Source organism: Takifugu flavidus, chromosome 1, assembly GCF_003711565.1.
Source record: "Takifugu flavidus isolate HTHZ2018 chromosome 1, ASM371156v2, whole genome shotgun sequence".
In the NCBI taxonomy this organism is placed as follows: domain Eukaryota; kingdom Metazoa; phylum Chordata; class Actinopteri; order Tetraodontiformes; family Tetraodontidae; genus Takifugu; species Takifugu flavidus.
The window spans coordinates 9958351-9985496 of record NC_079520.1 but is presented as its reverse complement, the minus strand read 5'-3'; the positions used below and the strand labels follow the sequence as shown (position 1 = coordinate 9985496).

The 27146-nt window shown below is 46.9% G+C and overlaps 2 protein-coding genes across 3 annotated transcripts; both read left to right on the top strand.

The window, feature by feature from the left end:
* The first annotated feature begins 559 nt into the window (after positions 1 to 559).
* LOC130519577 (cytochrome c-b) lies at positions 560 to 1989 on the top strand. Its single transcript, XM_057023148.1, has 3 exons — positions 560 to 718; positions 1250 to 1423; positions 1507 to 1989. The coding sequence occupies exons 2-3, from the start codon at positions 1252 to 1254 to the stop codon at positions 1650 to 1652; spliced, it is 318 nt and encodes a 105-aa protein (XP_056879128.1). The 5' UTR covers positions 560 to 718; positions 1250 to 1251; the 3' UTR covers positions 1653 to 1989.
* Positions 1990 to 2278: 289 nt separating this feature from the next.
* pde11a (phosphodiesterase 11a) lies at positions 2279 to 26858 on the top strand. Of its 2 annotated transcripts, XR_008948271.1 has the most exons (21): positions 2279 to 4537; positions 4882 to 5040; positions 10640 to 10729; positions 11274 to 11414; positions 12203 to 12267; positions 12822 to 12954; positions 13138 to 13213; positions 15315 to 15382; positions 15462 to 15554; positions 16379 to 16429; positions 17967 to 18113; positions 18196 to 18303; positions 18973 to 19082; positions 19612 to 19702; positions 21467 to 21567; positions 21741 to 21818; positions 21885 to 21948; positions 22024 to 22098; positions 22552 to 22635; positions 25076 to 25513; positions 25586 to 26858. XR_008948271.1 is itself a non-coding variant. In XM_057022452.1 (20 exons), the coding sequence occupies exons 1-20, from the start codon at positions 3764 to 3766 to the stop codon at positions 25277 to 25279; spliced, it is 2712 nt and encodes a 903-aa protein (XP_056878432.1). In that variant the 5' UTR covers positions 2279 to 3763; the 3' UTR covers positions 25280 to 26858. The 2 variants fall into 2 exon arrangements, 1 of the variants encoding a protein (XP_056878432.1); XM_057022452.1 differs by having other exon boundaries at positions 25076 to 26858.
* The last annotated feature ends 288 nt before the right edge of the window (positions 26859 to 27146 follow it).

Here is a 27146-nt window from a genome sequence, read left to right as displayed (position 1 = left end):
GTTTTATGTTTTATTCACAAGTTGGGATCGGGCAGGATGCTTACAGTGTTACAGGTTATAGAGGTGATGAACTACAGTTGCTGTCTAAGGTTGCCTACATACTGGTGTGTCCCTGACAGACCTCTGTCACCTTGCTGGTTCCCCTCCTCTCCTCTCCTCTCCTCTCCTCTCCTCTCCTCTCCTCTCCTCTCCTCTCCTCTCCTCTCCTCTCCTCTCCTCTCCTCTCCTCTCCTCTCCTCTCCCCTTGAAACAATTTTGATTGTAACAGACTGACGCTGTGACTAAGGTAAGGGTACGGTCATAAAGAGTGGGTAAACAAAGTGTAGATGTTGCTTGGGGATCAACGGCCCCTTGGTTTTGGTTCTTTGGGCAGTATCAGTAATGGACAGTTTAAGTCTTTTTTCAATATGAAATAAAACTGTATGAACTCATTTTCAGCCTGGCTGTCTGGCTTTGATGACTCTAAACAAAACAACAAAAATTGATTCCGTTAAATTTTATGAAACTTTAGCATGTGATTTCCGGGTTTAGGTTTAGTAACGTCCGCGCTCTGAGGTGACGGCGATGGCGTCACCGGTCACATGACCCGTGACGTTTTTAATCGGAAGGACGTGAGTAAAGGCACATTTCAGGGTGACCGAAGGCGATAGAGCCGGCTAAACCGTATCAACGAAACCATTCGCTGTTTAAGAACCGGTCGAAGACCTCAAAAGAAACGGTGAGACTTCGTTCTCCGAAGTATCCGGATTGTTTTACTGTCGGTCTTTGTGTATTGTGTATCCAGCGACTTAAACGTGTATGGATCCGTTTCTGTCCTGTGCAACGTGGACTTTAGCCGGCAGACGTCTGTTCCTCCAGTAAAAGTTTGATTTTTATCTAAATTGGTGGACTCCGAGCTCGAGTCTCAAAAACCTCTATAAATTAGACGCTATAGAGGCATTACTCAACGTTACCGTAGTTTTTCCCGGAAAGGCTACCGCCCGTATACTAAGTTACCTTATGGGTAACGCAGCGATTGCTGTTTATATCGCTTAACGTTAACAATATGTAGTTACAACTTCACGTTTACAATAGAAGTCCTGTTCTTTGAGACACTTTAAATAAAAGCCCTCCATTTTATAATCCCCGCAGGGAGTAGTTGTGCAACAGGAGAGCTCCCTCTTGTGGCAGAAACTGCGCATAGAAGTCAAGGCAGTCATGGCAAATTGGACTTTTAAAAATATGTTTTTTATCATTTTTCTTCCTTCAGAAATGTCAGGAGACATTGCTAAGGGCAAGAAGGCATTTGTCCAAAAGTGTGCTCAATGCCACACAGTAGAGCAGGGCGGGAAGCATAAAACCGGCCCCAACCTGTGGGGGCTGTTCGGGCGCAAAACGGGCCAGGCAGAAGGCTTCTCCTATACTGATGCTAACAAAAGCAAAGGTACGTTTGGGAGCATTTGGGCAAACCAATGCTGTGCTGTTGAAAGCTGTGTGTTGACTGCTTCTCCTCCCGTTTGATTTCAGGTATTATCTGGAGTGAGGAGACCCTGATGGTCTACTTGGAGAATCCCAAGAAATACATTCCAGGAACAAAGATGATCTTTGCAGGCATCAAAAAGAAAACCGAAAGGGCTGACCTTATAGCATACCTGAAATCTTCAACATCTTGAACAGTTGCCTCCATCACCGCTTGAGGCCTTTTATCCTGGCAAACAGCTCAAGAAGACAGGACTGATTATTTGAAAACCAGGCAGAAGGGGAACCTGTCTGAGGGCTGTTTTGTCACAGCTAAAACTGGTATGGTCCTCTTTTATTAAAATCTTCCCTGGTTTTAGCAGGTTACTTTTTCTTACGTAAATTATTGTAATAAATACTGTGATGTCTTAAGACATGAACATTATTTCATTATCCTGTCCTGTTTCTATGTTAAAATAGTGTCTTAAATGGATGACTGTGCCTTCTGCGACTGTAATTTGAAAGTACGAATAAAATTTACACCAAATGCCAGTTTTTTCTGTTGAATTTAACATTATTTTCATGCCTTTTATATTATCTGAGACTAAAAATGGTAAATTTAGTTTAACAAAGTAAGTTGGTAAAGCACCTACAATGGAGTATATGCAAAGTAAATATAAAACTGATACAACTTTGAGCCTTTTCTCTGCACTATTCCAGTTTACAGGTACCACATTTAATGTCTCATGTAGAAGATCTGGTGCAGGGCCAAGTCACAATGAGTTTTACAGCTGGTGCAAGATTACCAAATCTAATGTATGATTAAACCATTCAGAGTTTTAAATGCTGCGGCTGACGCATGCATTTGTTCCTGTAATTGAAACTAGGTAGTCATGTTTATTGTTGGAGAATAAAATGTAATTTTATGAGGGGAAATTATGAGAGGTTTACAGGTTGAAATGGAAAAGCTTTAGTGGAATTACAAAGATACTCATGTTTTAGAGGAGTCAGAAATATTACAAGTAAATATTGTAAAGGCACCAATCTCTTTTATTTCCTGCTTGTTTTCCTCACTTTCGTTCTTTAACGTAAGTCAATTACATCAGTTATTCTCAGTCTAAGGGATTTACTTTAAGTCTCGTTGGACAATTATGACAGCATGGCTCAACCAAGTTAAATGACCATCAACACAATACAATATATAGACAGAAAATAACCAGTAAATAAATAAATGAAATCAGATCATAGTTCAAATCATTTCGCATTTGTAGATTTTAAATCAAAACTCACAGGCTGTTTTTAAATGTTATGTACGTGTCAGAAGACGCATATTTTCTCCATCAAATGTCTTGATACGTACGTGCTCACCATTACTGTCATGTGACCCGTGTTTCCCCTTTAGATGACCTAGTTGGAATCGGTAGCCAAATAAAAAAATACTACATGTATATAGCTTTAAACTTGAATCGTCACTGACTAATACGCTGTCATTAGTCTTAACTCAACAGTAATCTGCCAATAAATTTATTTGAAAAAGAATCGTGTTCACGTCTTATCCAATTTGTGGGGTATAGCACCCTCTACCGTTTAAGTGTCATACTTGCACAAGGAATCTTTATTAAAAGATTTAGATTTTCTCAAATCCTTATAATTGTCTTTGTCGTGTTATTTAAAGATGTTGCCCATCATCTGTGTTAAAAAATAATACAAGCTATTGGTTCTTTATGTTATTTTTATATATACATATATATTTTGTTGCAAAACATGTCTAGAATGCAGGAATTACAGGGACAAACGTCAACTCTTTTTAGGGTTGAGAGAGTTCAGAATTTACTTCACGAAGAGACGGTAAATGAATACAATCGTCCCCATGACCATCCACAAACAGCGAAAATGGTTTAAGCGCAGTCGCAAGCGGGGGGGGGGCAAAAACGCGGAGCTTCAATACGTGTGACGAAGAGACCGTCAGCAAGACGGAGCCAACCGCAGCCAGCTCCATTTGCACACAAGAATACCCACACAAAGGAGATGCTGCTTAGTTGTGGCTCTCTGAGATGTCTGTTGCCTGATGTGGCTTTGTTTTGACGCGTTGGAGATGCCGCGGAGGAATGCTGCTGCGCGCAAAAGGAACCTCCATCCTCCTGCCAGCTGAGCGGGAGCTGACATGTAGCCGGAGCTCCAGGGGTGTTTCCAGCACAGCAGCGCGTCCTCAAAGTTGCGCTGCTCAGCTGATTCTTTACTTTTACCCTCGGTGAAGCCTCATAGATGATATTTCCCCGCGTCACTTCACTGATTTGGTTCACTGAGAACCGCCCGAGGAACAGGTATGGCAGTGCCAAAGATGGTGTTCTCTGACGTGGAAAGTTTTCTGGACTCGCACCCCGAGTTATTCGAGGACTACCTGAACCGAAAGGGCAGTTCTAGCATGGTGGAGAAATGGCTGAAGAATCACCAGGCGGGCAAAAGTGAGGCCGAGCCCAAAGAGGAGAAGAGCAGCGTGTGCAAGGACAGCTGGGCGAGCAAATGCGACGGGCTGCAGCGGAGAGCCTCGCAGAAGGAGCTGCGCAAAACTTTCGCCAGGTCAAAAGCCATCAATGCGAACAGGACATACGACGAGCACGTCAATTCCAGGGCGCAGGAGCCCCTGACCAGCATGAGGAGGAGAGCTCTGCTGAGGAAAGCCAGCTCTCTACCCCCGACCACCGCGCACATACTGAGCGCGCTGCTGGAGTCCAGAGTCAACATCCCCCAGTATCCGTCCACAGCGGTGGATTTCAAATATTACCTCAAAGAGCACAACGAGCGGGAGTTTTTCCTCGAGCTTGTCAAAGACATCTCGAACGACCTGGATCTAACGAGCCTCAGCTACAAAATCCTCGTGTTTGTTTGCATCATGGTCGACGCAGACCGGTGCTCCCTGTTTTTAGTGGAGGGGACGGGCAACAAGAAGACGCTCGTGTCCAAATTCTTTGACGTGCACGCGGGTACCACCGTTTTGCCCTCCATGAACTCGGATGAAGTTCAGGTGCCCTGGGGGAAGGGCATCATCGGGTATGTGGCCGAACACGGAGAGACGGTGAACATTCCTGACGCCTATCAGGTGCATCTTCCTCATCCTTGTGCGTGCGTGCGTGCTTGTGTGCATCTGTATGAGTCACAGGGGGAAAAAAGAGATACCAAGACAGATGGTTTACGTTCATTCTGTAATTGTGTTGGTCATTATTCGAGCTGCGAGGGTGGAAGGCCACAGTCCAGGCAGGTTCACTCAGATCCAACCTTGACATCCAATAAAATACGGTGAAGCCGTCCTCTCTGACCTTTATGGCCATGCTGTGAAACATTCTATAGTAAAATGAAGTGATGATGTGTTACTATGTGAAAGCAGGAGCGGTTCCTACACACTGACTGGGCTCTAACCGCGCGTGCTCTTGCTGCCGGTTGCAGGATCGTCGCTTCAGCGATGAAATCGACAAGCTGACTGGGTACAAAACCAAGTCCCTCCTGTGCATGCCCATCCAAAACAGCGATGGAGAGATCATCGGAGTCGCTCAGGCCATCAACAAGTCCTCGAGTGGGGAGCTCTTCACCGAAGACGACGAAAAGGTGATTACGCTTGCCTGGTTTGATGATGATGTGGCATTTTATCGCGCGCCACAGCTTCGGTTTGTGGTTCATTTAGCTTCATCTTCTACTTTTGCCATGCCGACCGGTTCAGAAGAAATCCATGTTTTGTCCTTCAACATTGTCAGATTCAACTCATCTCTCCCCTGAGCTCTGCTACTCAGAGTTCATGAGGGCGTGACAGAAGCTTTCAGTAGGAACATCAGTATTCTCTTGGTGAGGACTATTTGGATGGTTTAATAATCTCAGATCACCGAGGGTTTCTGTGATCTCACGAGCTCCCACAGTCATAAATGTGGATTCATCTAACCGATTTATCTGGACAAGGTGACTATGTACCGCACACAACACATGCACCTGCATTATTGAGGCGAAGGATGCACTCATTCATTGGCCTGACAAAGTTAAGTGCTTCTAAACCATCTCAAGTGTTGATATCCTCGTTTCCACTGCAGGACCGTAGGGTTAATTTTACAGGGTGAAGGGGTTGTTAGTGCAGGACTCCACTGCAGGAACCTCCCCCAAAGGGCCATTTACAGAAACTTTTCTGGGGCTCAACATAAGTCCAGGCTCAAGGCTAGTTACCTCGATTGGGCCCGACACCCCCCTCCCCCATCCCGGGCGGAGCTTAGATTTACTTGCTGCTGATTGGGAGCCAGATGTGACATCATCAGAAATCACCAAAACAGCCTCTCAAGTTCTTTGTGGAGGCGCCTTCTTCTCTCGTTCATAGCATCCAGCACCATGTACACAAACGTCCAAACTAGAAACGTGGCAAAGGCCTCAGCTCCTTCCATGTTGGCCTCCCCCCCGTTGTTGTTGTTGTTGTTGTTGTTGTTGTTGTTGTTGTCTTTGTGAGGATTTTTCGCCTGGGAGACGTCACGGTCAAAACACGCCTGTGTGCTGGTATGACAACGAGTGTGTTTTAGTCAGGAGTTTGTAACAGATTTTTAGAAAAGACAGTATTAAATAAAGTAAATGGTTGTTAGGAACCATTTGCACAACAATAAAAATGTTTTATTCTTTCATGTGCAAAACATCTGAAAATGGGCTCCAGAGAGAAAAGCTATGAAAACCTCCACATTTCTGTCTCCGTGTAAATAGAGAGCACCGTTTTCACACGCTGAACATGCACATAACTCTCTTGGATAAAGGTAGCGTGCACCCGGTGACAGCTATGGGCGACTACCCAGCAACACGCGCACGCTAACTGTGCTGCGTTTGTTATCGCTTCGCCAACAAAATGTGGATTTGCTGCATCAATATTCTTACCAGCGGAGATGCAACTTTTCTATCTGCCAAGGCCTGAGACAATGGCTAAGGCTCTGGTCAACATCGCCACCTACTGGCCTGGCAGGCTCACTACAGGGTGTCGGGTTGTTATCATAATCTGTGTGAACGTGCATCGTTTTCACACCGTCTCCCTGTGAACATAGAGCACTTTTGAAAACACAAAGGAAAAACTTTTTCCATTTCTGACGCTGACGTTGGTGTTCGAACGTGGCCTCGGTTTCACGTTCTCTCCGCTTGACAGAAATAATAAGCGGGGATCTTCCCGAGAATGACATGTTGTTGGCTAATATGTCAACAGATTTAGTTGCAGTTCTGTTGACTACTTTACTTGAATTTGGGAATGAATCAGTATTCTGGTGACTGTCATAATCAGCTGAACTAAGATCATCCGCACCAGTTGATTTGCATCCTTGCTTTGATGCAGAAGCGTTGTGTATTTGAAGTTTGTCCTAACTGCCCAACAAACAGCAGGGAGCGTTTGTTCTTTCTATGTGTCTGAGCCAAAACTGCTCAATAATTTTAAGAAAACCGGTCTGACTTGTGTCGTTACTTCGATGTGTTTTCGCCTTCTCTGAAAGTTTTGCAACTCCACTGAATCTGCTCAGAATTGCAAACAGGACAAGCAGGCTGTCAGTCTGTTTCACCATTCCGGGGGTTTGAACGGCTGCAGGAGGCCAAATATTGAACGCTGGCTAAAGCTGGCATCGCTCCAGTAGGAATAAATTTATCTGCAGGAAAAAAAAGAGAATCTGGTCAGACGTCCTGATGTGATGACATGATTTAAGTCCTTATGTGTCAGCTCAGTGGTGATTGCTACTTCCACAAGCACAAAGATTTTTTATGAATGAATACAATCAGGGATTATTATGAATGAGTGATGGTTGTATTACAGGGTTTCAGTCCACCCCCGGCAGCGAGATGCAAAATGTGTCCAGTCTGTGGGCACATTTAATGAGATGTAAAAGGAAGGTGATGACAAGTTTTACTCTGTCTCTCTCTCTCGCTGCAGCCATGAACCCCCCGGGGAGGAGAAATATTAAACGAGGCATAAGAGCGCGTTGTGCAGCGGGAGATGGGTTCTGTTCTTACAAAGAAATAGGAATGAGTCTTAGACTCCAGCCATTGTTCTTAACAACTGAGATTACTGAGATTACAAAAATGTTTTGCCCCTTTTCCCATGTTCTGACGAGCCTTCACGTTGCATCAGCGTCACGCTAATGCAGCTACAGCTATATTAGTGATGAAATGCAATTCCAGCGTCAGACAACGCGGCGAGCTGGCTGCATGGCTCCGCTGCAGCACTCCTTCCATGGGAGGCCTTGATATATGAAAAGGTATCTCACCGCTCAGAGCATGAAATGATACCGCAATATCAGATATTATAATGGATTTTATTGTTCCTTTATTGAAACAAATGCCGGCGTGCATACACGGAAGCTTATAAAATATTGAAGCACATTACGCGCCTGCTTTTAAATCCAACGCCGCTTTAATTATCTTGTGTTGATAAGCTGCAGATTGGAGCCCTTTGGGGAGCTTGGATAATGGTTCGGTCCATGTATAATTGTATTGTCTCATTATACAGTGCAGTCGTAGACAGCAGCTACTGAATTCAGTGTGTGAGATGACTTTATCACCTTATCTCTAAATCTTCCATTATAATCACACGCAATTATCAAATAGCATTCTCCCTTCACCGTTGCCTGACTCTGATCGGCTTGAAGCAACACTGTTATAGCCACTTTTACACAATTTAGCCATGTAAGCCTGAGAGAAAAGGATATTACCGCTCGTAGCCAGATGTTAGTTGGATCTGAGAGATCTGATTTGTACAGTACATCCCTCTAAACACTCCCAAACCCAGTAGAAGGCACCAGGAGGGCTTCTGGGCTCCAATCTCAACATTAACACCACACAGACGAATGACGGTGAGCATCCGTGGATGAACCACCTCGAGGCGGCTCCGCTGCTGGATGTGTGACTGTGATAATTACAGCCGATTGTCATATGCAGGCAGCTTCCACGGTGGGGGGGGGGGGGGGGGGTTGGGGTTGGGTTGTGGAGAACCAACGTCTGCTGGAGGAGAAGCAAAGATGGAGGGGATGGCCTGACATTTCTGCTCCGCTGGCCAACACGTATTCCCCTTTAAAGCTGAGTGGATAGTCTGCTCATTTCTATTACAAAGGAGATGTGACTGAGCCCACAGGTGTCGGAGCGAGGACCTGCTCCCCTCTCTCCTCCTCCCTCAGTGAACAACATCACACCTCATTCCACCGCTCAAACGTTCTCTAAACTGCGCTCTGATTCCCGAGAATGCTGGCTGATTTTACTTTACTCGCAGAAGAGGAGACAGTTTTTTAAATAAACTTGTTATTCACACGATGCGTGGTAGGAGGGGGGGGGGCAAACAAACGTGTGCTGGATGGAATTTCAGCTCGCCTCATATGATATTCCACTTGTAGAAAAACAAGTGGTGGAGGTTAAAGGGACCGACTGTTTGGAAAGGCCAGGCCGGTTTATTCCGCTCTTTATTGGTCGCTCCGCAGTTCTCTAAGCAAAACGTCTTGTTTGTAATGTAACCTTGTATAATGACCCGCCTGACAGAATGTAATTAGAGAGAGCGGCGCTTTTCTTGCGTTTGCCCGTTTCTGCAGCGGATCCATAGTCAGATCCCTGAAGTCCTGCTCGCTAATGAATCGGCTCCTGCTGGGTCCATTGATGGCCGCCGTCTCTTTGGAAGGTCATTATTAGAGGATTCTAAAAGACAGCTGCAACAGCATAATGTGCGCGCTCAGGTGCTTGAATATGACGTGATTGGAACCGCTTGTTTTTACCGAGCGATGTGCAGCTCGTCTGGAACACGCGTGCACACGCGTACACGCCTTGTTTTCTGGAGCCAGCACCATCCGAGGCGTGATGGGTGAGCGGTAGCTGCTGAATCGCTCTTGCTATCACACATCTAAAGGGAACCCACCACCGTTGGAGCACAATTTCACAACCTTTTCAGTCAATGGTGCCCTCCCTCTCCACATCCATAGTTACCAAGAACCTGTAATTAAATTGCTCAAGCTTTCCTTTGAGTTCATGAATCACACCCACGTGCAACTCAGACGCTATTTAATTTTTCTGCCGCCTGGCAAGCAGAAGAAACCGGCAAACATTCATTGATCCACACCTGGACTTTACTGGTATGTTTGACATTCCCAGTTGCTGCTGGGTTCTCCTCACGTTGAGCAGTGGCTAATGAGTCGCTGGCATCATTTCTCATCTCAAAGGTGAAGGAGACATCCCTGTATCAGCGGCTGCAGCTGAGTAGCTTACCATTCATGCATTGTCGTGTGTCTCTCCCCCCTCGGGTCACGCTGAAGGCTGGTAAACATTAGTGGATTTGTTGTGCTGTTGCTCTGTTTACTCAGCAGCCAGATGCTGAAGGTACTGTAGATAACCCAGCAAAGAGGCTGAGCGGCGAATCACAGGAAATAACTTCTATTGATCTGACATAATGGGGGCTGAGGGTGGGCCAGATAAGGCTGCGCCGCGGTTTTTCAGTCATACGGAATCCAACATGTGCAAATGCGCCGGCGTGCGTCCAGCAGCCGCCTCTCTGCACGGCCGCGTATCGATGTTCATTACGAATCAACAGCAGTGTGGAGAGGAAAAGAAAGGCACTTCGATTCCTCACTACCAAGGCTTCGATCTCAGAATGCACATTAACCAAAGTTTACATTATTTATATGATGAAAATATGCAGGAAAAAAGAACTTTATATCATCAGCCTGGGGCGCAGTAAAGTCAAACTGCTCAGTGAAATGGTAAAACGTCAGTTAAATTGATTTATTTGTCCCCGTGAGTAGCGTTGCTGCCAATGAGAAGCCATTTCCCATTTGTTCCACTTCAAAAGTCGGGTTTTCCATGAGTGAAAATAGCTCTCGTTCATCTCTGCTTTTTTTTATTATGTTTTTTACAACACCCTTCCTGAAATTTTCGTCCGCATAGCGGAGTCCCGCAGAGGTTTTTAACAACGCCAAACCTGCTGTTTACAACCAAACCGCTTTCATCCGGATGCCGTCCTGTCCTCACGTGAGACAGCGCCGCTATTTTAATCCTGCTTTAATTACTAGCAAGTTTTCTGCAACACCAACGTTGGCTGGTTGCTCCGCCCGTTGGACGTTCTCGAGTTGGCAGGTGTAATCCGCATATTCAGGAGCCAAGCCGCTTACAGGTCTTGATTCGAAGACCATGTCTGCGTCCATGGCTGTATTCACACATGCTGGCTGTGCTTCCACAGGTGCTGCAGATGTACCTGCCCTTCTGTGGAATCGCCATCTCCAACGCCCAACTCTTCGCTGCCTCGAGGAAAGAGTACGACAGGAGCCGGGTAGGGGTTGTCCTGCACCACACACACACACACACACACACACACACACACACACTCACACACCCACTGCTCCTTGTGCTGATGCCTGGCTAGGTATCGATTGGCAGCACTTACTGCTGCTAGGAGTGACGGAGCAGGGATGCGTGGACACCTCCTCCGGAACAGCATCACGGCGATAGGCTGGCACGGCGCCGTTCATGGTCCAAGTCTCAGAGGGACTGTTAAGAAAAGCACTTATTCGTGTCACACATTGAGCCGTGATAGAAGAGAACATAACGAGGCCACAGCTCGCTGAGCGGAGGGAAATGAGGAGAGCTCACCTTACGCCATCTGATTCTTATGCACTTGCATATCAGACCGGGGAGGAACGCCTTTAGATAAAGACTCAATTAACTTTTATTGCTGAAAACAATCCCGTCACGCCATCCTCGCAGAAAACCGATGGGTAATAATTACTGAGATGATTAAGTTTGGAGAGTTTGTGTGGAGGGTTTGGGGGGGTTCTCAGTAACCGGCTGTGACCTTCTCTCCCGCTGGTGTTCAGGCGCTCTTGGAGGTGGTCAATGACCTGTTTGAGGAGCAGACTGACCTGGAGAAGATTGTCAGGAAGATCATGCACCGGGCACAAACATTGCTCAAGTGTGAGCGCTGCTCCGTTCAGCTGCTGGAGGACATTGAGTCACCGGTACATTTTATTCTCTGACCTGCGTTTGTCAGTCTGCACCATCAGTTATTTTTTTTAAAAAGCACGCTGCGAACGCGGAGGTTTTCTAACAGAATGCAGAAACGTTTGTACCTAGCGATCTCAGCTAATCTAAAAAAGCTTTAGACCAAGCAGATTTATAAAGTACGCTAAATCTTGAACACATTAAAGCAGCGCTGGCATGTTAAATTACATTTGAACTAAAACATTTGTTTCTTTTTCTCCTTTTTTGCCCTCGTATCTAAAAGGCTGACAGATTTGGGAGCCAGCAGCGGAACACGGTGTTGAGAATATTAACACTATAATCCTTTGCCATTCACGAGTACTTTTACTACTGAATGAGTATTTTGCTTGTGTTGCAGTGACAAAGACTGTTTAGAATAGTTGTTTAGATTTCCTGCATCATGACTGAAACTTCTGCTTGACTATTTTTGACAGATTTCTGTCTTCTGTAAGTTCTCTATTGGCCATTATTAACATAATATACAACCCGGCAGTTGCACAGTAAACAAAGAAATACTAACAGCTGCACTGGTTTAATTACATTTTCATTTCATTAGAGGAAACTGGTGCCCACTCCCACCAGTCTTACTGAGTAATAACAATAAAGCATTGAAAGCAGACATGATTTCGGCTTTAGAGTCCTCTCTGCTTTCGGCTGATCCGGTGCTCAGATGTTGCCGTGCTGGTGCACCTCCGCCGTCTTTCTCCCTCCTGCCTTTCCCATGAATCACTCCCAGAGCCTTGACGACGTCTTCTTTTGCTTTCAGGTGGTGAAGTTCACCAAATCTTTTGAGCTGCTGTCCCCAAAGTGCAGCGCAGACGCCGAAAGCAGGTATGTACTTTTCCTTCAGCTCCCCGTTCTCAGACCGGCAACTCTTGAACTCAGCAGTCATGAATCTGCCTTTGAGTGGCTGCGGCGCCTCCACCACAGAGCCTCGTCTGAACCAGCAAAGCCTCCATTGTCTTTTGTTCTTTTTCCTCCAGCCCAGAGAAAGAGTGTGAGGTGAAAGTGAAGCGTAATACTGTGTGGGATGTTCACCGTGGAGGCCATCGCCAAGGCTGCTCGTTGGGTTTTGCGCGTAGTGTCTGTGGCGGACCGGACCCGCGGTCCGGTTGCTCAGAGATGGCATGTGTGCGGGGTTGCAGGTGCCTCTGTGGCAGTGCGGGGGCGTAATGGAGGCAATTAACGTTTTCATTACTCCATAAGCTGCATTAGGTGTTTAATGATATCTGCTGAACAGGAAGTTCATTAAATTCAAGTCAGTGCAAGTCGAGGAATCCGCAGAGAGAAATAAACACGTAGCTCAGTACAATAAAAGGCTTTTCTGAGGCCTGTTAAAGTCCGCATTTATGTTGAATCACCTCCTTTTGATTGTGTTTTGACAGTTTCAAGGACAGTATGGAGAAGTCGTCTTACTCTGACTGGCTCATTAACAACAGCATTGCAGAGCTGGTGGCGTCCACAGGGCTCCCCGTGAACATCAGCGATGCGTATCAGGATCCTCGGTTTGACGCCGAGGTAAACCTTTTAATCCTGCTGGAAGAAGAACTGCTTCAAATGGGCTTCAGTTCTGGTGCCGAATGTCATTAAAGATGAAAGACAAACACATTTTAACACACACACACACACACACACACACCATGCACACTGATGTTTTGAGGCAGCTAGCTGCTAATGCTCGCTGTTTGCTGCTCTTTACAGGCGGACCAGTTCTCAGACTTCCACATCCGATCTGTGCTCTGTGTTCCCATATGGAACAGCAACCACCAGATCATCGGTAAGTTTGTGTGCGACATCGTCTCTTATCTTAAATTCATTTGACTGTCGAGTAACTTCAGTGCAGATGTTAGCATCTGTACAAGCTACTTGCGGGGCGTCGGGAGTCCGACAGCTGGGCTTTAATGAGCGTGAACAAAAACACCATGTTACTGTCCAAGCATATCATTTCTTTCACTTCTTTAAGTGATTATTTGTTTTCTTCCATTTTTTCCATTTAAATCATCATCATTAACTTTGGAATATTGTGTTTCTTTCCCCAAAGTATTAATAAAATATTAGTGTTGAAACTCGAAACAGCGAAGGAGATAAATGTAGCTCGTAAAAGCATAAAATAAATGTGTCAGGAGCCGCGCGCTGGATATTTAAAGTACCAGAGAAAGTGTTGCACTTGGTTACGTTCGGCTACTGAGGGCTTTACGTCATCATCAGGAAGCAGTGAAATCAGCCTGGCAACGAGCGGAGCTGTTTCCACCGTCAGCTCATCTTTGATTCATGGTGCACGGCTGACATGCCCTCGCAATGTTCTCACATTCAACATTTATTCTTCATAGAAGGAAATGACGGCGAGCTTGGCTGGAGGCGGCGCGCGTGTGTGATTAGATCCACGCTGCAGCGTGGCTCCCCATAAGGAGGCGGAGCTCTCTCCTCCTGACCGTGTGCTTTGTGTTTGTGAATCAGCCCGAGGGCCTCCGGCGCCGCACCGACACTCTGATAAATCATTGATCTCTCCTTTGGCTCCGTTCTGGATATTGCAAGGAGCAGCAACGATGGCGCCCCCCCCCCTCCCCCCACGCCGCTCTGAGATCAGACGTGGGAAAAGAACTTGAATTCAGAGCAAAGTCATCGACGTGTCTGCCTTAAGATCTCTGGTTGGTCGGCGTGATGTCCGCACGCACTCCCTCACGTTTTGTTCGGCGTGGGCGTAAGTGCATTTGCACGGGAGGGGTGAGGGAGGAGGGAGAAGAGAAAGAGTGAGGGGAGAAAGAATCGTGGCGTGTGTGGGTGGTACCTGAGGTTCTTCCACAGTGGAAAGAAAAGCCATTGTGCAAACAAAGCAGCAGGAGAGGAAATTTGCAAAGACGTCCTTGTGTCATCGGCGGTTTTCAGTCGACTATTGACTGCAAAGGTGCTGCTGTTGTGTCTCCAACAATCATGTTTAATGCCGAGGAAAAAGTCCGGACAATCACCAACGCGGCATTGAGCATGTTCCTTAGATGTCGCTTTTATAATTAAGCCGCCATTATTTTTCCAAATAGACCGGCTTTAGCTTCCATTCATTGCCTGTTGTCTGTTCAGAGTGTGAGGTCAGCGGATTAGACGCCTGCGGGCCGGTGATTTAAACAAATCTGGCCAGATCTTTGCTCGTGGACGGAGGACGGCGGTGTAATCTGTTAATGTGGCGGGAAGCTCTGCTGAAGTGAGCTCTTGTTTAATGCTGAATCTGGAAATGGTGGGGTTACATCACATGATTGATCCAAAGGAAACCTTTTAATGGAGCCGTTCATATACACCATATATGTTTTTGATCCCAAAACGATCAAATCCATCATCATCGTGCTTTAGTTCAACCGTTGCGCGCTGAGCATTGCCATCCCATGACTAATCCAGCGGGGCCTCATCACAGTCTGAAATTAAAATGTTGCTTTCACGGCATTTGTTTAACCTCCCAAAGATAAATAAAAGCATTAACGTGCTGATTAATTACTTTTTAGCGCAGCCTCGCTCTGACAGTTCAAGTCTCTTGTTTATAATTAGTGCACGCTGGCTGATGCCTTCCAAACAGGAAGCAGCGCACAATAAAGAAGGATTTGGCTGCCACATTACACACAATATCTGGATGCTGTGTCAAAGTGTCCGTTTAATGAAAGGTAGCAACAACATTTTTAGTCTGGGGCTGTAAAGTCTGGGGCTGAGCGCTGATGTTGTTGTTGTTGTTTTCAGTGAGGAGTTAAAGTGTCTCTGCTGAGTTTTCACTCATAATGCTCTACACAAAAGTGTGGGTTTAATCCTCTTTTAATTGGAGTCGAGGCTGAATGCGTATCAGCCTCTCTGCTGCCAAACAATATCCTGTTTTTATTGTGTTCTGACTTTATTAACAGGTGTTGCCCAAGTGCTGAACAGACTGGATGGGAAACCGTTTGATGACGCAGACCAGCGCCTCTTTGAGGTATTCTTTTTGCCTTTGCTCCAACCCCGCGATGGCGTGGAAAACCGCTAACTGCACGCGCCCGCTGCTCTCTCCTCAGGCGTTCGTCATCTTCTGTGGGCTGGGCATCAACAACACCATCATGTACGACCAGGTGAAGAAGTCCTGGGCCAAACAGTCTGTGGCTTTAGATGTAAGAGCACGAATCCCCATCGGTCACGTTTTATCTGCCTGCATTTACGCAACGCTGCTGTGCAGGCTGTGATACTGCTCCAGGGTGTTAGCACGAGTCGATTCTGCTCTGCTCCTTGTTTTTTACTGTTTTTCATACCTCTGCGCTCATTGTTTTAGCTTCCTGCCCACCTTCAGAGAATTTCTTCATGGTAGACTCTATTTTTCTATTCCTTTAGCTGCATTTTAAGGCATAAACTCAGTTCCAGAATGCCCAGAAATCAGTGAAAATGGCTGCTGCAGCCCCCATAAAACCACGGGTATACTGTCTCAGGGGTATTTGTGTTTGGCTTCTGCTTTAGACTCATATTTCCACAAGAATGTGTGCACTAGAAAACGCTGATCTCTCTTTGTAGAGAACATCCGCACAATGGTTTTATTGAAAATTAATGAGGGGGGGTATAAAGCATACCTCCTCTTCTCTGCAGCATTTGTAGCCATTCAGTACTGCTCAGCCTGTACTGTATATGCCTGGATTACAGTGGGGGGGGGGGTTCGGGTGTGTTATTGCACTTAGCACCGTTTCAGAGTAGAAGAAAAAGCCAACGGGAGGATTTAAATGAATGAGTATGCAGACGCCGTTTCTGCACTAAATAAACAGGAGTATACCTGATCTAATAATAATGATGGCATCTGCGCTGACATGGCGGCGCTCGTCGGCAGCGGCGATGTTTTCATCTAGAAAATCTGCCGAGCGGTTCTGCTCTGCCTGCACGCCGCGGCCGACGCTTCCTCTCACCACGGCTCTGTTTCAGCCACCTGAAAAGCTGCGTTGCTGTTTTGCAGGTTTTGTCGTACCACGCCACTTGCTCCAAGACCGAAGTTGATAAATTCAAGGTAACGTTGTGTGTTTTTTTAGCCATTACATTCATCTCTGGAAACGCATTTCTTCCTCACAGGGATTCAACCTTTCTATGAAGTCAACAAGAATATTAAAATGGTAACTCAGTGGAGGCACAACCTGTTCTTTCGGCTCTGCTCTGCAGCGGTTTCTTAAAGGATAAGGCTGTAATATTCTTCATAAGGTGGGATAAATGGGTCTACCTGTCGTCTCCAGATCTGCAGCGCCAAGTGTGACATTTAGGATTTGTGCTGCAGGCAACACGGATGAACTCGAGAATTTTGTGCATGAAGCATAAAAACAGCTGTACCTCTGGTATATTTGAGCAAGAAGCACAACATCGATCGTAGATTTTGCCGCCCAGCCAAGTTTTCGGAGCTTCAACAGGTCTTCACACCTCACTGGTTAAATAGGTCAGCTCTTCCCGCCCATAAGCAGCCCCTTCTGCTAAAGTTGAAGCGTAAACGGTCTGATTTTTCCCCACATTTGCACGCACGCGATGGAGATGTCAGTTTGTGATTGTCAGATTTCCTCTGCTGGTTCAGATAATGACTATAATAATGTTTTGTTGTTTCTCTGCATGCACATTCCTTAAGATCTGCAGCTTATAATGGCTTCAATGAAGATGCAAAGAAGAAAATAAAATGATAAAAGGCTCAGTTTGATCATGTCACCCCCCGCCCCTATTTAACAATGGTTACACCTCAGTGATGCAGACTTGAACTGAGAAGGTAAAATCACGTCTGCACGTTAGCAAGACGTCAACGAACTAAATGATCACCGATGACTGTCGAGCTAAATATCTAGGACCGATTTTTCCGATCAATAGGCAGTTGTTCACGCTGCAGTGTTTACAAAGACGGCAGGATAAAATATGTAGGTTTATCATTTGCATTGACAGTTTTGAAATATAGATATGACCTATTTTTTTGCACTTTCATGTGCAGGATTTTCCCCTGTGGCTGCGATGTATGAACCCCTCTTTCCAGTGCGCTGTGTGATCTTTCAGCCCGCCCCACCCACACACACGCACGCACGCGCGCACGCTCGCACAGATCCGGGCGCCCAGCCTGCTTCTCCCTCACCTTCTTTCATAACTGCTCCACATAGCGAGGCAGGCAGGGAACGCCAGCTTCCACCAGAGTGCAAATGGCTGCGGCGAACGAAGCCAGCTGACATTTTCTGACCTGTGAATGGGGAGAGAGGAGAACTCTCCCATTCAAACCCCCCCACACGGCCGGCCTGACAGGTGAACGCTGCCATCACGCCGCGTTTGATGAAACGGTGACAAAGACCCAGGTCGCTGAAATAATTGGGACAGAAACAGCTGATAATCTGCTGCGCTGTCATGTTTGTCAATACTCATGAAAGGAAACGGCCTGTTTTCAGGCTGCCTCATTAGTCTTCAACCTATTCAAATAACTATTCAGAGTGTTAATTAGCACATCTCCATGTTTCTGTGGATCGTCTGAGCGCGGTGCACGTCCCTCTGGCCTCCTCGACCCCTCACCTTAATGTCTCTCCCAACAACAGGCTGCCAACATTCCCCTCGTCTGTGAACTGGGCATCGATAAGCTCTCCTTCGACGATTTCTCTCTGGACGTTGACGCCATGATCACGGCCGCTCTGAGGATGTTCATCGAGCTGGGCATGGTCCAGAAATTTAAGATCGACTACGAGGTTAGAGCTGCCCGTCCCCATCGCCGTTGCTGCGTTGGATGAGTCCGTGCTGCTGACCCTGACTTCTCTCTCCCTCCCCCAGACGCTGTGCAGGTGGCTGCTGACCGTCAGAAAAAACTACAGAATGGTCCTTTACCACAACTGGAGACATGCCTTCAATGTCTGCCAGTGCATGTTCGCGATGCTAACGGTACGGATCCTCCGTCGGTTCCCCGCGACTCACTCGGGGAGGCTCTTTTATTGGCTATAAAGGGAGATTCTCAGATTAGCGGTGCTTTGCGTCGCCTCTATTACAGATAAATTATCTGGATCTATCGTCTCTGATGAGTGTCAGGTCACCAGGGTCGCCTTTGTGAATATGAAGGAACGTGACGAGCAGCCGGCTGATAAATCAGGCGCCGATCGTTAGCGTGAAGGAAGCAGAGTGGAATCACGTTATCATTAAAGCTGCAGGCGACGCTCCTGCTCCAGCTCACCGCAAACAGCCAGACAGAGATCTTTATTTGAGCAGAGAACCCAGGAGCATTACTTCATGCTGTCCTAGCATGCCTTTGGCAAGACACACACTCTCGCTCACACACACAAACATGGCTGTGTTGTTCATTTAATCAGGCACAGTTTTAATGGATGTTGTCCCATCTGAGTTGATCACTGGCAGATGGAAATTAAATAGCAGTGTGTGTACTATAATGTGTTTTGGGCACATCGATTCTGCTGCCGTGTGTTTTAATGAGGGCTGCGCCACCACCACGTCTTGCTCAGCGCGCGGCCTCCAGAGCTCGTTCCTCTCAGCCAAGAGGCTTCGCATGTGACAAACGCTCATTCATTTTTTTTGCGTTTCTCATCTTGCCGGACTCAGACGGCGGGCTTCCAGGAGACGCTGACAGATGTGGAGATCCTCGCGCTAATTGTGGGATGTGTGTGCCACGACTTGGACCACAGGGGCACTAACAATGCTTTCCAGGCAAAGTAAGTGCTTGTGATTTATCCGGTAATCTCTGACAGACACGGGCATACGCGCGCCGCCGCCCACGCACACACGCACGCTTGTGTTTCAGCACCTGCAGCAGTCTGCGGCTCCGCAGCGAGTGTCAAATGGCAAATGGTAGGAGGCTCATATACGGGTCTGCTTAACGAAGAGTCTGTAAACACTGCTGACTCCGGAGCAGCTCTTCTGCTACTTCTCCTGCAGCTGTTGAATGTTTTGCATCATTGGCAGGTGTAAGAAATGAGCTAACAAGTACCTGTTTACGGTTCCACTAGAATAATCATGTAAACCGCAAGTTTAGCCACATTCTTTCCAATCCAAATGTATCCGTATTCGTGCATGCTCTATTATCTGCGGATGGAACTGCTTGGCTTCAGCTTTGGGCTTCTGAGCCGGATTTCAGGGAGTCGATTGCCAAATGAGGGAATTACGACAGACTCGGCGGTAGCTTGTGTGTCTCAGTGTGCGCTGACAATGTCGATCTGTGTCTCTTGTGTCTGTATGTGTCAGGACGGGCTCAGCACTTTCTCTGCTTTATGGGACTTCTGCTACTCTGGAGCACCATCACTTCAACCACGCTGTTATGATCCTACAGAGTGAGGTGAATGATGTTCCAATATCGTCACCACTGCGTTCTGACAGTATGCAAATGGGGTTTTGTGTTGATGTTGTTCTCTATTCCTACTGGATCAAATGTTTTAGATTCGATCTGATTTAATGTGCAACCACGCAACCCTTGGAATCCCCTCAGTGCTTCCGTGTTGGGCTCCAGCCAGGTCAAAGAAAACAACTGAAGGGAAGAAATCCATTCATCCTGCACCAGATTCCCCACAGCTCCTGACCTTAAAGCCAGCCAGAATTCAGAGGGCATTTGTGAAATATATTCCTGTTTATGCTCGCAGCGGAGGGCTTTTAAACTGCTCCTCTTTTTAGTTGCCAGTGCTGTCAGTCAGAAGGCAGCGCGAGGCTTTGCCAGTGTGCTGACGAACGTGTGAGTTGCTGCTGTCTGTGACTGCGTAAACAGGCCTGTGCTGCCCTCAAATCAATGTAATTACCGAGGCGATGGATTTATTGTTAAATGGCTGAGAGAGACATTTTACCAGGTGATCGGGTCGGCATGAAAACGTAATTAAAGACGTAAGATGACGAATGTTTGGAATAACGTAACGATTTGTGCCGCCGCCGCCGCTGCTATAGCAGCAGGTTCATGATACAATCCGCCAGCTTGCATCAACCATCCATTTCAAACTTTTAAACGCCCCAGCGTTGCCTTTTCGTGTCTCTACTCCCCTTCCCGCCGCTCTCGCTGCCTCGCCTGCCTTCTTCATCCGCTCCAGTTGTGACAGAATGAGCGACGTGCTTTGTGTTTCTGCTGCCACGTACTTCAATATTTCATGGCGACACATGAGCCCGGGAAGGGAATCCAAGCCGTTCCGTGACAGCCCTTTGACGTAGATTCTCGCGGCGCATGAAAAGAGAAACTGCGTCTGTTTTTGCTGACCTCGGCGTTTTCTAATTACGCCAGCCCTCCTCTGTTGTCACCTCTGTGTTTTGCATTCCCTCCGCAGTCGGGCCTCTCCATCGGCTCAGAGCATCCTCTGGAGGAGGCTGCCTAAGTGCCGGGTGAATGTATAATGAATGACGGGAAGAGGCCTGTTTTAATGATAAAGAGCCCCATAAAGTGGGAGCTGTTGCTCACTTATTAGCAGCTGCTGGTTTCCTTTGCCTGCACAGATCAATCCAGCTTTGTTGTGCGCTTTTGTTTGTTGTCTGGATCCATTACGGTTCAGTCGTGTGTGTGCCGTTGTTTTTCCATGCGTGACAAGAAGGGAAAGTGATCTGTAAATTCTGATGGATGAGCGGTTTTTGCTCATTGATGACAGATGTGGAGCTGTCCAGACATGCAGAGTTCCTCAATTCTGCATGAATTTGAAGTAGATTACAGATCCAGCTGCTAATTAGGGGATCAAACATTATGATTGAGGGTCAGAAAGCTTTCAAAAGTGAAATTAAATGTTGGTGGCATTCGCCTGTAGACACAGAGACAAAGTGAACTCAGTTGTGAGACAACGTGTCATCATTTAGGCCTCCAGTGCTTTGAGAGATGTGAAATATCTGCATCCATGCTGATAAAGAGCTTAAAAATCTGATTAAATGCAGTTATTGTTGCTCAACCGTCCCTTACTGTCCTCTCCTGTCGTGGATAATCAACTCCTGTTACTGAAAAGTAATGTCGGCCCCTTTGTTATATAAATGGCATCCTAAACAATAAATAATTCATACGGGGTCCTTTATTTCCAGTGCTCTGTGTGCAGCTGTGCTGGATATTTAGTGATTCTCTTTTTCCGGGTATGTGTCTCCACAGGGTCATAACATCTTCTGCAACCTGTCGTCCACAGAGTACAGCGACCTCATGCAGCTGCTGAAACAGTCCATCCTGGCCACGGACCTCACCCTCTACTTCGAGTACGCTCGGTTTGACTCCGCACTGTTTATTAAGCTGCTGAATCTCCTCAGAGGCTGGCGTTCTCGGCAGCGTGATCACCAATTCAAGGCTCAAACACTCCGAGGCTTCTTTGGGGCAACACTGCCCCCCTGTGGATTGTGTGTCACTTACACGTTTGTGTCTTCACGCTCAGGAACAGAAACAGCTTCTTCGAGCTCGTCAGCATTGGAGAGTACAACTGGAATGTAAAGACTCACAGAGACATGTGCAGGTAGTGCAGAGAGATGAGGTCTGACGGAGGGAATCCTAAATAATGTAAATCTGTCCCGCTCCTCAGGTCCATGATGATGACGGCGTGTGATCTTGGTGCCGTCACCAAACCTTGGGACATATCACGCAAGGTGAGAAGCGGGATGGCGTCGCAGGTGCGGCGGCGTGATTCCTTTACACGCTCCTCTCTTCTTCTGTAATTGCAGGTGGCAGAGTTGGTGACGAGCGAGTTCTTTGAGCAGGGCGACCGGGAGAGATCGGAGCTGAAGCTGACGCCCTCCGTGAGTGCCTCCCTCCCTTCCTCACGTGCTCCTCAAGCAGATAACGTTCGTCCTGCTCTCGCAGCTCTGAGTGATTGAGGAGCTTTAAAGGCTTTAGTTGTCAAAGTGGGACCCAGCTAACAGCTTCCCCGCCTGCAAATTAATGGCTGTGGACTAATCAAGTCCGGCCACATTGGCCCGTCTCTGATTTAAGTAATGCGGCAGCCTCAGGTCCACCGCCTGTGTCAGACTCCCCCCTCTCTGCGCGTGGGTGTTGGAAATTAAATATTAACTTCTAAGTGGTCGCCCGGTAACTATCTGTGAGGCGCAGCCGCCGAGGAGCCTCTGGACTCCAGGCTGCAGCCGCTGGAGGGAAAAGAAGCACTTGTTCCAAGAGTTCCCAGAACATTTTCTTTTGCAACCAGCCGCCTTTGGGTTCCAGGCACTAACGTGTTCCAACCTCTGCTTGCGCAGGCCATCTTTGATCGGAACAGGAAAGACGAGCTGCCGGGGCTCCAGCTGGAGTGGATTGATGGAATTTGCGCGCCGCTGTACGAGGTAACGCAGCCACTCGACCTTCGCTTCCATCGGCAGCCGCCGGGAAACTCACAGCACCAACAGCAGGAAGTGCTTCTTTTTTTAAAAAACTACTTTTAATCAAGGTTAAATCCTGTCCTTTTTGAGAAGGGGTGCAGAGGCGGCATGTGTGTGGGTGGGGTGGGGGGGGGGGGGGGGGGTCTCGGAGGGACTGATTTTACTGGATGGAGCTGCAGCTTATCGCTATAGAAAGTAATGGAAATCTATACGGAGTCCTCTCCAGTATAGGAATCTGTGTGTGTGTGTGTGTGTGTGTGTGTGTGTGTGTGTGTGGTGTGTGGTGTGTGTGTGTGTGTGTGTGTGGGGCGTCAGGGCCTGCCCCCTCTACCAGCAGAGCCTGTGTGGGAGCCCGCTGATCCAGGAGCTCCCGTCTGAAGAGCTGAGGCGCAACGAGGCCGAATTCATGAGAGTTGTAAAAGGACCAGCTGCTGGTCCTTGCTCCTCTCTGAGCAACTGCATCATGTCGCGATGAGTCCCAATAAAGAGATCTCATCTTCTGGAGCATCCAGACATTCATGACAAAAGTTGGAGCTCATCCTCTTCCATCGCTGCCTGTGTGGGGAGGATAAAACGAGCTCTGGTGTGTGTGTGGCGCGTACGCGGGGGGGCTGCTGCACGCCGCCTCGTGTAACGGCCCATGTTTGCAGACTGCAGATACGCGGCTCACTATTGTGCTGCTGCCAATTAAATTTGCGTGGGGGGGGAGACGGAGAGACAGCGAGAGGGGGAGAAAGTTCAGAGGCTTTCAGGGTTTTTGTCCGTGGGCGGAAGAGATCTCGTTCTTGATCTCACTGATCCTCTGTTCCAGGCGGAGGCTCCCCTGCTCTGTGGAATATTAATCCCCATTATATAACCTTCCATCTCGCCATCCGTCAAACGACAGCCACCCCCCCCCCCCCCCTCCTATGATCAGGTGTCCTGCTGTGGACATGTGAGACTGTACACATGAATATACAAAGATGCAACATGTCTCAGTTATGGGTTCATATTCAGAAACACACATTCTGCACATTATCATTAGTATTATTATTATTGTTATTATTGTTGCTGTTGTTGTGTAGCGGCTTTTAAAAAGGCCCCAAATGCACAAAAAGCAAGCGGATTGCTTTTTATAAGAAAGAAAATGGCCTCGATGGCTGAACTCGGCCACATTACAGAGCGGCGTTGTGGCCGACCACCCACACAACTCTTTCAATTATTCATATAATATTAGTGAACGCCGCCTCTGAATATGAATGCAGCTCAAATTGTTTGTCTGCATTTGAAGTTGGGTTAATTGGTGCCTGATGACTTTGCTTTCCTCTAACAACCGTGTTGATTTCCCCCCAGTGTAGGCGTATTTAGCTCTCCGTTTCACTCTTTTTCCAACGCTAGACCCTTGTAAATGTGTGAATAAGTCAACATTTGTGTTGTTTTCTGGAGCTTCGCCTTCATTTCCACTGTAAATGGGGTTAATGGGACTAGTTGCAGACTTCTCGGGGAGTCTAGAAGACGGAGGGAAAAGATGGTTTCATAGAATGTTGGCTGACAAGTACTCACACACGCGACAACGATGACTGCCTGACACACACGTTGTGTAATCTTTCAATACCAGCCTTCCACCATCAGGCTGCTGCGTGTTCTTTCCTATTTCTGTGTTTCCGGTTGAAGTTGCGTTCGTGAAAATGGGCTGATTTTGTGGGCACTGCCCACCACTCTGTTCCAGTAAGTCCAAACAAGCAGATTTAGAGAAACACGCACTTTATCTTGTATTGTCTCCTTTTAAATAAACAAAGATCAAGATCCTATAAAACAGTTTCATTACGAATGCTTGATGCCTAATGTTATAATCAGGATTATATTTTAATTATAATCATTTCTGAACAATGTATGTGTGTTGCCTCAGAAGCCATCAAATGTCTGAAAAGAATGATAGGCATCAGCACCAGTTTAGCATGCTAACCCAGCTAGCCGTGGCCCATCCCATCGTGGCATTAGTGGGTAAAGAGACAATAATCTAGATAGTAAACCTCAAGCCCCAATGCTGCTGAAGGAGCCCGCTGTCTGGGGTGGTGCACCCATGGTCAGACAAGGCTAAATAAAAATAAATATCTATTATTACAAAACAATTGCATTAACCCTGTTACTACAATAATACTGGCCACTGGCTTCTTAAAAGGCCAAAAACGGTTGCGTAAAAGAACATAAATTGCCAAATGAATCTTGAATTTAAGAGGACATCTGGTGTTGGTGCAACTGTAAAGCTGAACTTTTGTAAGGATGAGTCACGCTCCCCAAAGTTAGGGGACGTGCACGTGTATCATTAGCTTGTTTGCACCGTGAGTATTCCAACAGGTCACCGTTTAGCTCGAAGCACTACTCAGAACATAATAACACAGTGATGCATGTATTCTCTCCCCAGACGCTGGTCAAGTTGAATCCCAAACTTCAGCCGATGGTTGACATGATTAACGCCAACAGGGTCAAATGGGAGGAGCTTGATAAGAAGAGACAACACGACCACGGCGCGTCTGTGCCAGCGAGCCCCTGCGGTGCTGCCGAGGGCTCAGAAACAGGCGGCGCGCCCTGCTGCAGCAACAACACGCCACCTACACACGTTAGTTAGCTTCTGAAGAAGCTCCGTGCTGCTCTTTTTGCCCCCCCCCCTCTTAGATGAGGCCTGCCATGGCAGTGCATGCAGAGGTTCCCGGGCTGTTCTGCCGCTACAGCTGGGTTTTCTGGCTTGAGCGCGGCGACATCAGACAAGTTTTCCCGCGCGTTTCAGCCTCCTCTCACCGCAGGCTGACAGAACGCTGCTCGGCATGCTCGTCAACACTTACAGATCAGCCGACGCCATCAGGTGGCAAACTCAAAGCACTGTGTCAACATGTCAACCACCAAGCTAACACTAACTATTCTGGATCTTGCACAGATTTTTCAGCACAAGGCATGGAGAAGAGAGAAGAGGAATGTATTTGCTGTGATTTTGTTCGCGCTGTCTGGCTTTCTTTTTCTTTTTTCTTCGGTTTGGGACAACAGAGATAGTTTTTGTAAATCTGTACATACGCTCCCACTTGAGTCTGAAGTGCTGTTTTGATCATAAACACTCTGGATTGTTAGTGTGGCTTTAGAGTTCCTGTGGGTTAAAGCAGTACAGGAGCAGCAGGATGATGCTTGCGATGCAAATTGAGTGCTCACCTCCCTCCCTTCCTGTGCCTTGTTTTGAGATCATTGTTTTGAGAAAAAATGCATGGCCTCCTTATCTAGATTTTTAGACAATATGGATCCACGTGATATATATTTGCCATCATTTATAAATCACAGATACATGACTGCAGACATGTCTCGGCCCGACTTAAGCCACAAAGCATTGACGTTACGTCCGACGCAAACACACAAATGTGCCTTGATGCAGGTTTGCCAGATTAATGTCTGCAGAAACCTCCACTCAACATCAACAGCTGAAGCCTAAAGCAGAACTGCATCCAAACACGTTGATGGGAAGATCCTCACCTAAACTCAGCACAAAGGTATATCAATGGGTCCGCACCAGCCTTTTTTTTTTTAAAAAAAAACAAAGTTTCTTTTATAAACCAGCCCAATCTGAACAGACACCGATATGTTTCTGATATAACATCTAAAAACTGAGATACTGAATTGTGTAGTCAAGTGCAGGTGAAGTCACACGCTATCATTTTGATCCCGTTGGTGTTATTTGGGATGGATATGCCTCATGAGTTGTGTTGTAGCTTCGTTTATTGGAGTTTAAAATGTGACTGTGCACATTGTGTGGCATGGATGTGTGCTCTGTGTCTTAGGTGAAGAGCTGACGTTGAGGGGAAATATATATATATTATTGCATGTTTGATGCAGTATGAACTCAGCCACTTTGCTAAGGATGTAGCCAATGTGAGCCAAGAAATACCTCGTATTTTGAACATCATGACCTGGTCAATGCATGGTTTTAACTTCTATTGCATCATGTTGCGTGAATTATGAATATCGCTGTTCTATTTTTATAATGAGGCCCCCACCCCAACAAAAAAAACCTTTGGTTGCATTGTAACGTGCTTCTTGTTGGTTATTCTTTTTCACTCCCTGTTTGGAGGCTGGATGTATTCACAGCAGGCTGAAATGAAAGGCATGAAAAGGCAAATGTGCAATGTTTTTGTTCAGAGTTTGAATAAAATAAAACTTTGCTGCTATAGACGACCTGTCTTTGTGTGACACAAGAATATGTTGCGGCGCTTCATGAGTGTTTAGCTATCATGCGTTAATCAGAGCAGTACCGCCCCCGTGTGGACAAATCTGACACTACGGCTGAAATGGCTCAATGAAAGTGCAGACACGCGCTTCATTGAGACATTCTCAGTCCAAAGATTCACCTCTGCACACAAGGAGTCAGGCAGCCAACAGGAAATACCTGCAGTTATAGACTCTACGCCTTTATCAATATTTAACAGGGTGAAGCAGAAATTCCCCTTCAATCATTC

Excerpts from the sequence above, each read along its gene's own strand:
- LOC130519577 (XM_057023148.1), top strand. The coding sequence starts at position 1,252 with ATGTCAGGAGACATTGCTAAGGGCAAGAAGGCATTTGTCCAAAAGTGT. Across the intron at positions 1,424-1,506 it reads TGATGCTAACAAAAGCAAAG|GTATTATCTGGAGTGAGGAG; the intron begins GTACGTTTGGGA and ends GTTTGATTTCAG.
- pde11a (XM_057022452.1), top strand. The coding sequence starts at position 3,764 with ATGGCAGTGCCAAAGATGGTGTTCTCTGACGTGGAAAGTTTTCTGGAC. Across the intron at positions 15,383-15,461 it reads CAGACCAGCGCCTCTTTGAG|GCGTTCGTCATCTTCTGTGG; the intron begins GTATTCTTTTTG and ends CTCTCTCCTCAG. Across the intron at positions 22,636-25,075 it reads TTTGCGCGCCGCTGTACGAG|ACGCTGGTCAAGTTGAATCC; the intron begins GTAACGCAGCCA and ends TTCTCTCCCCAG.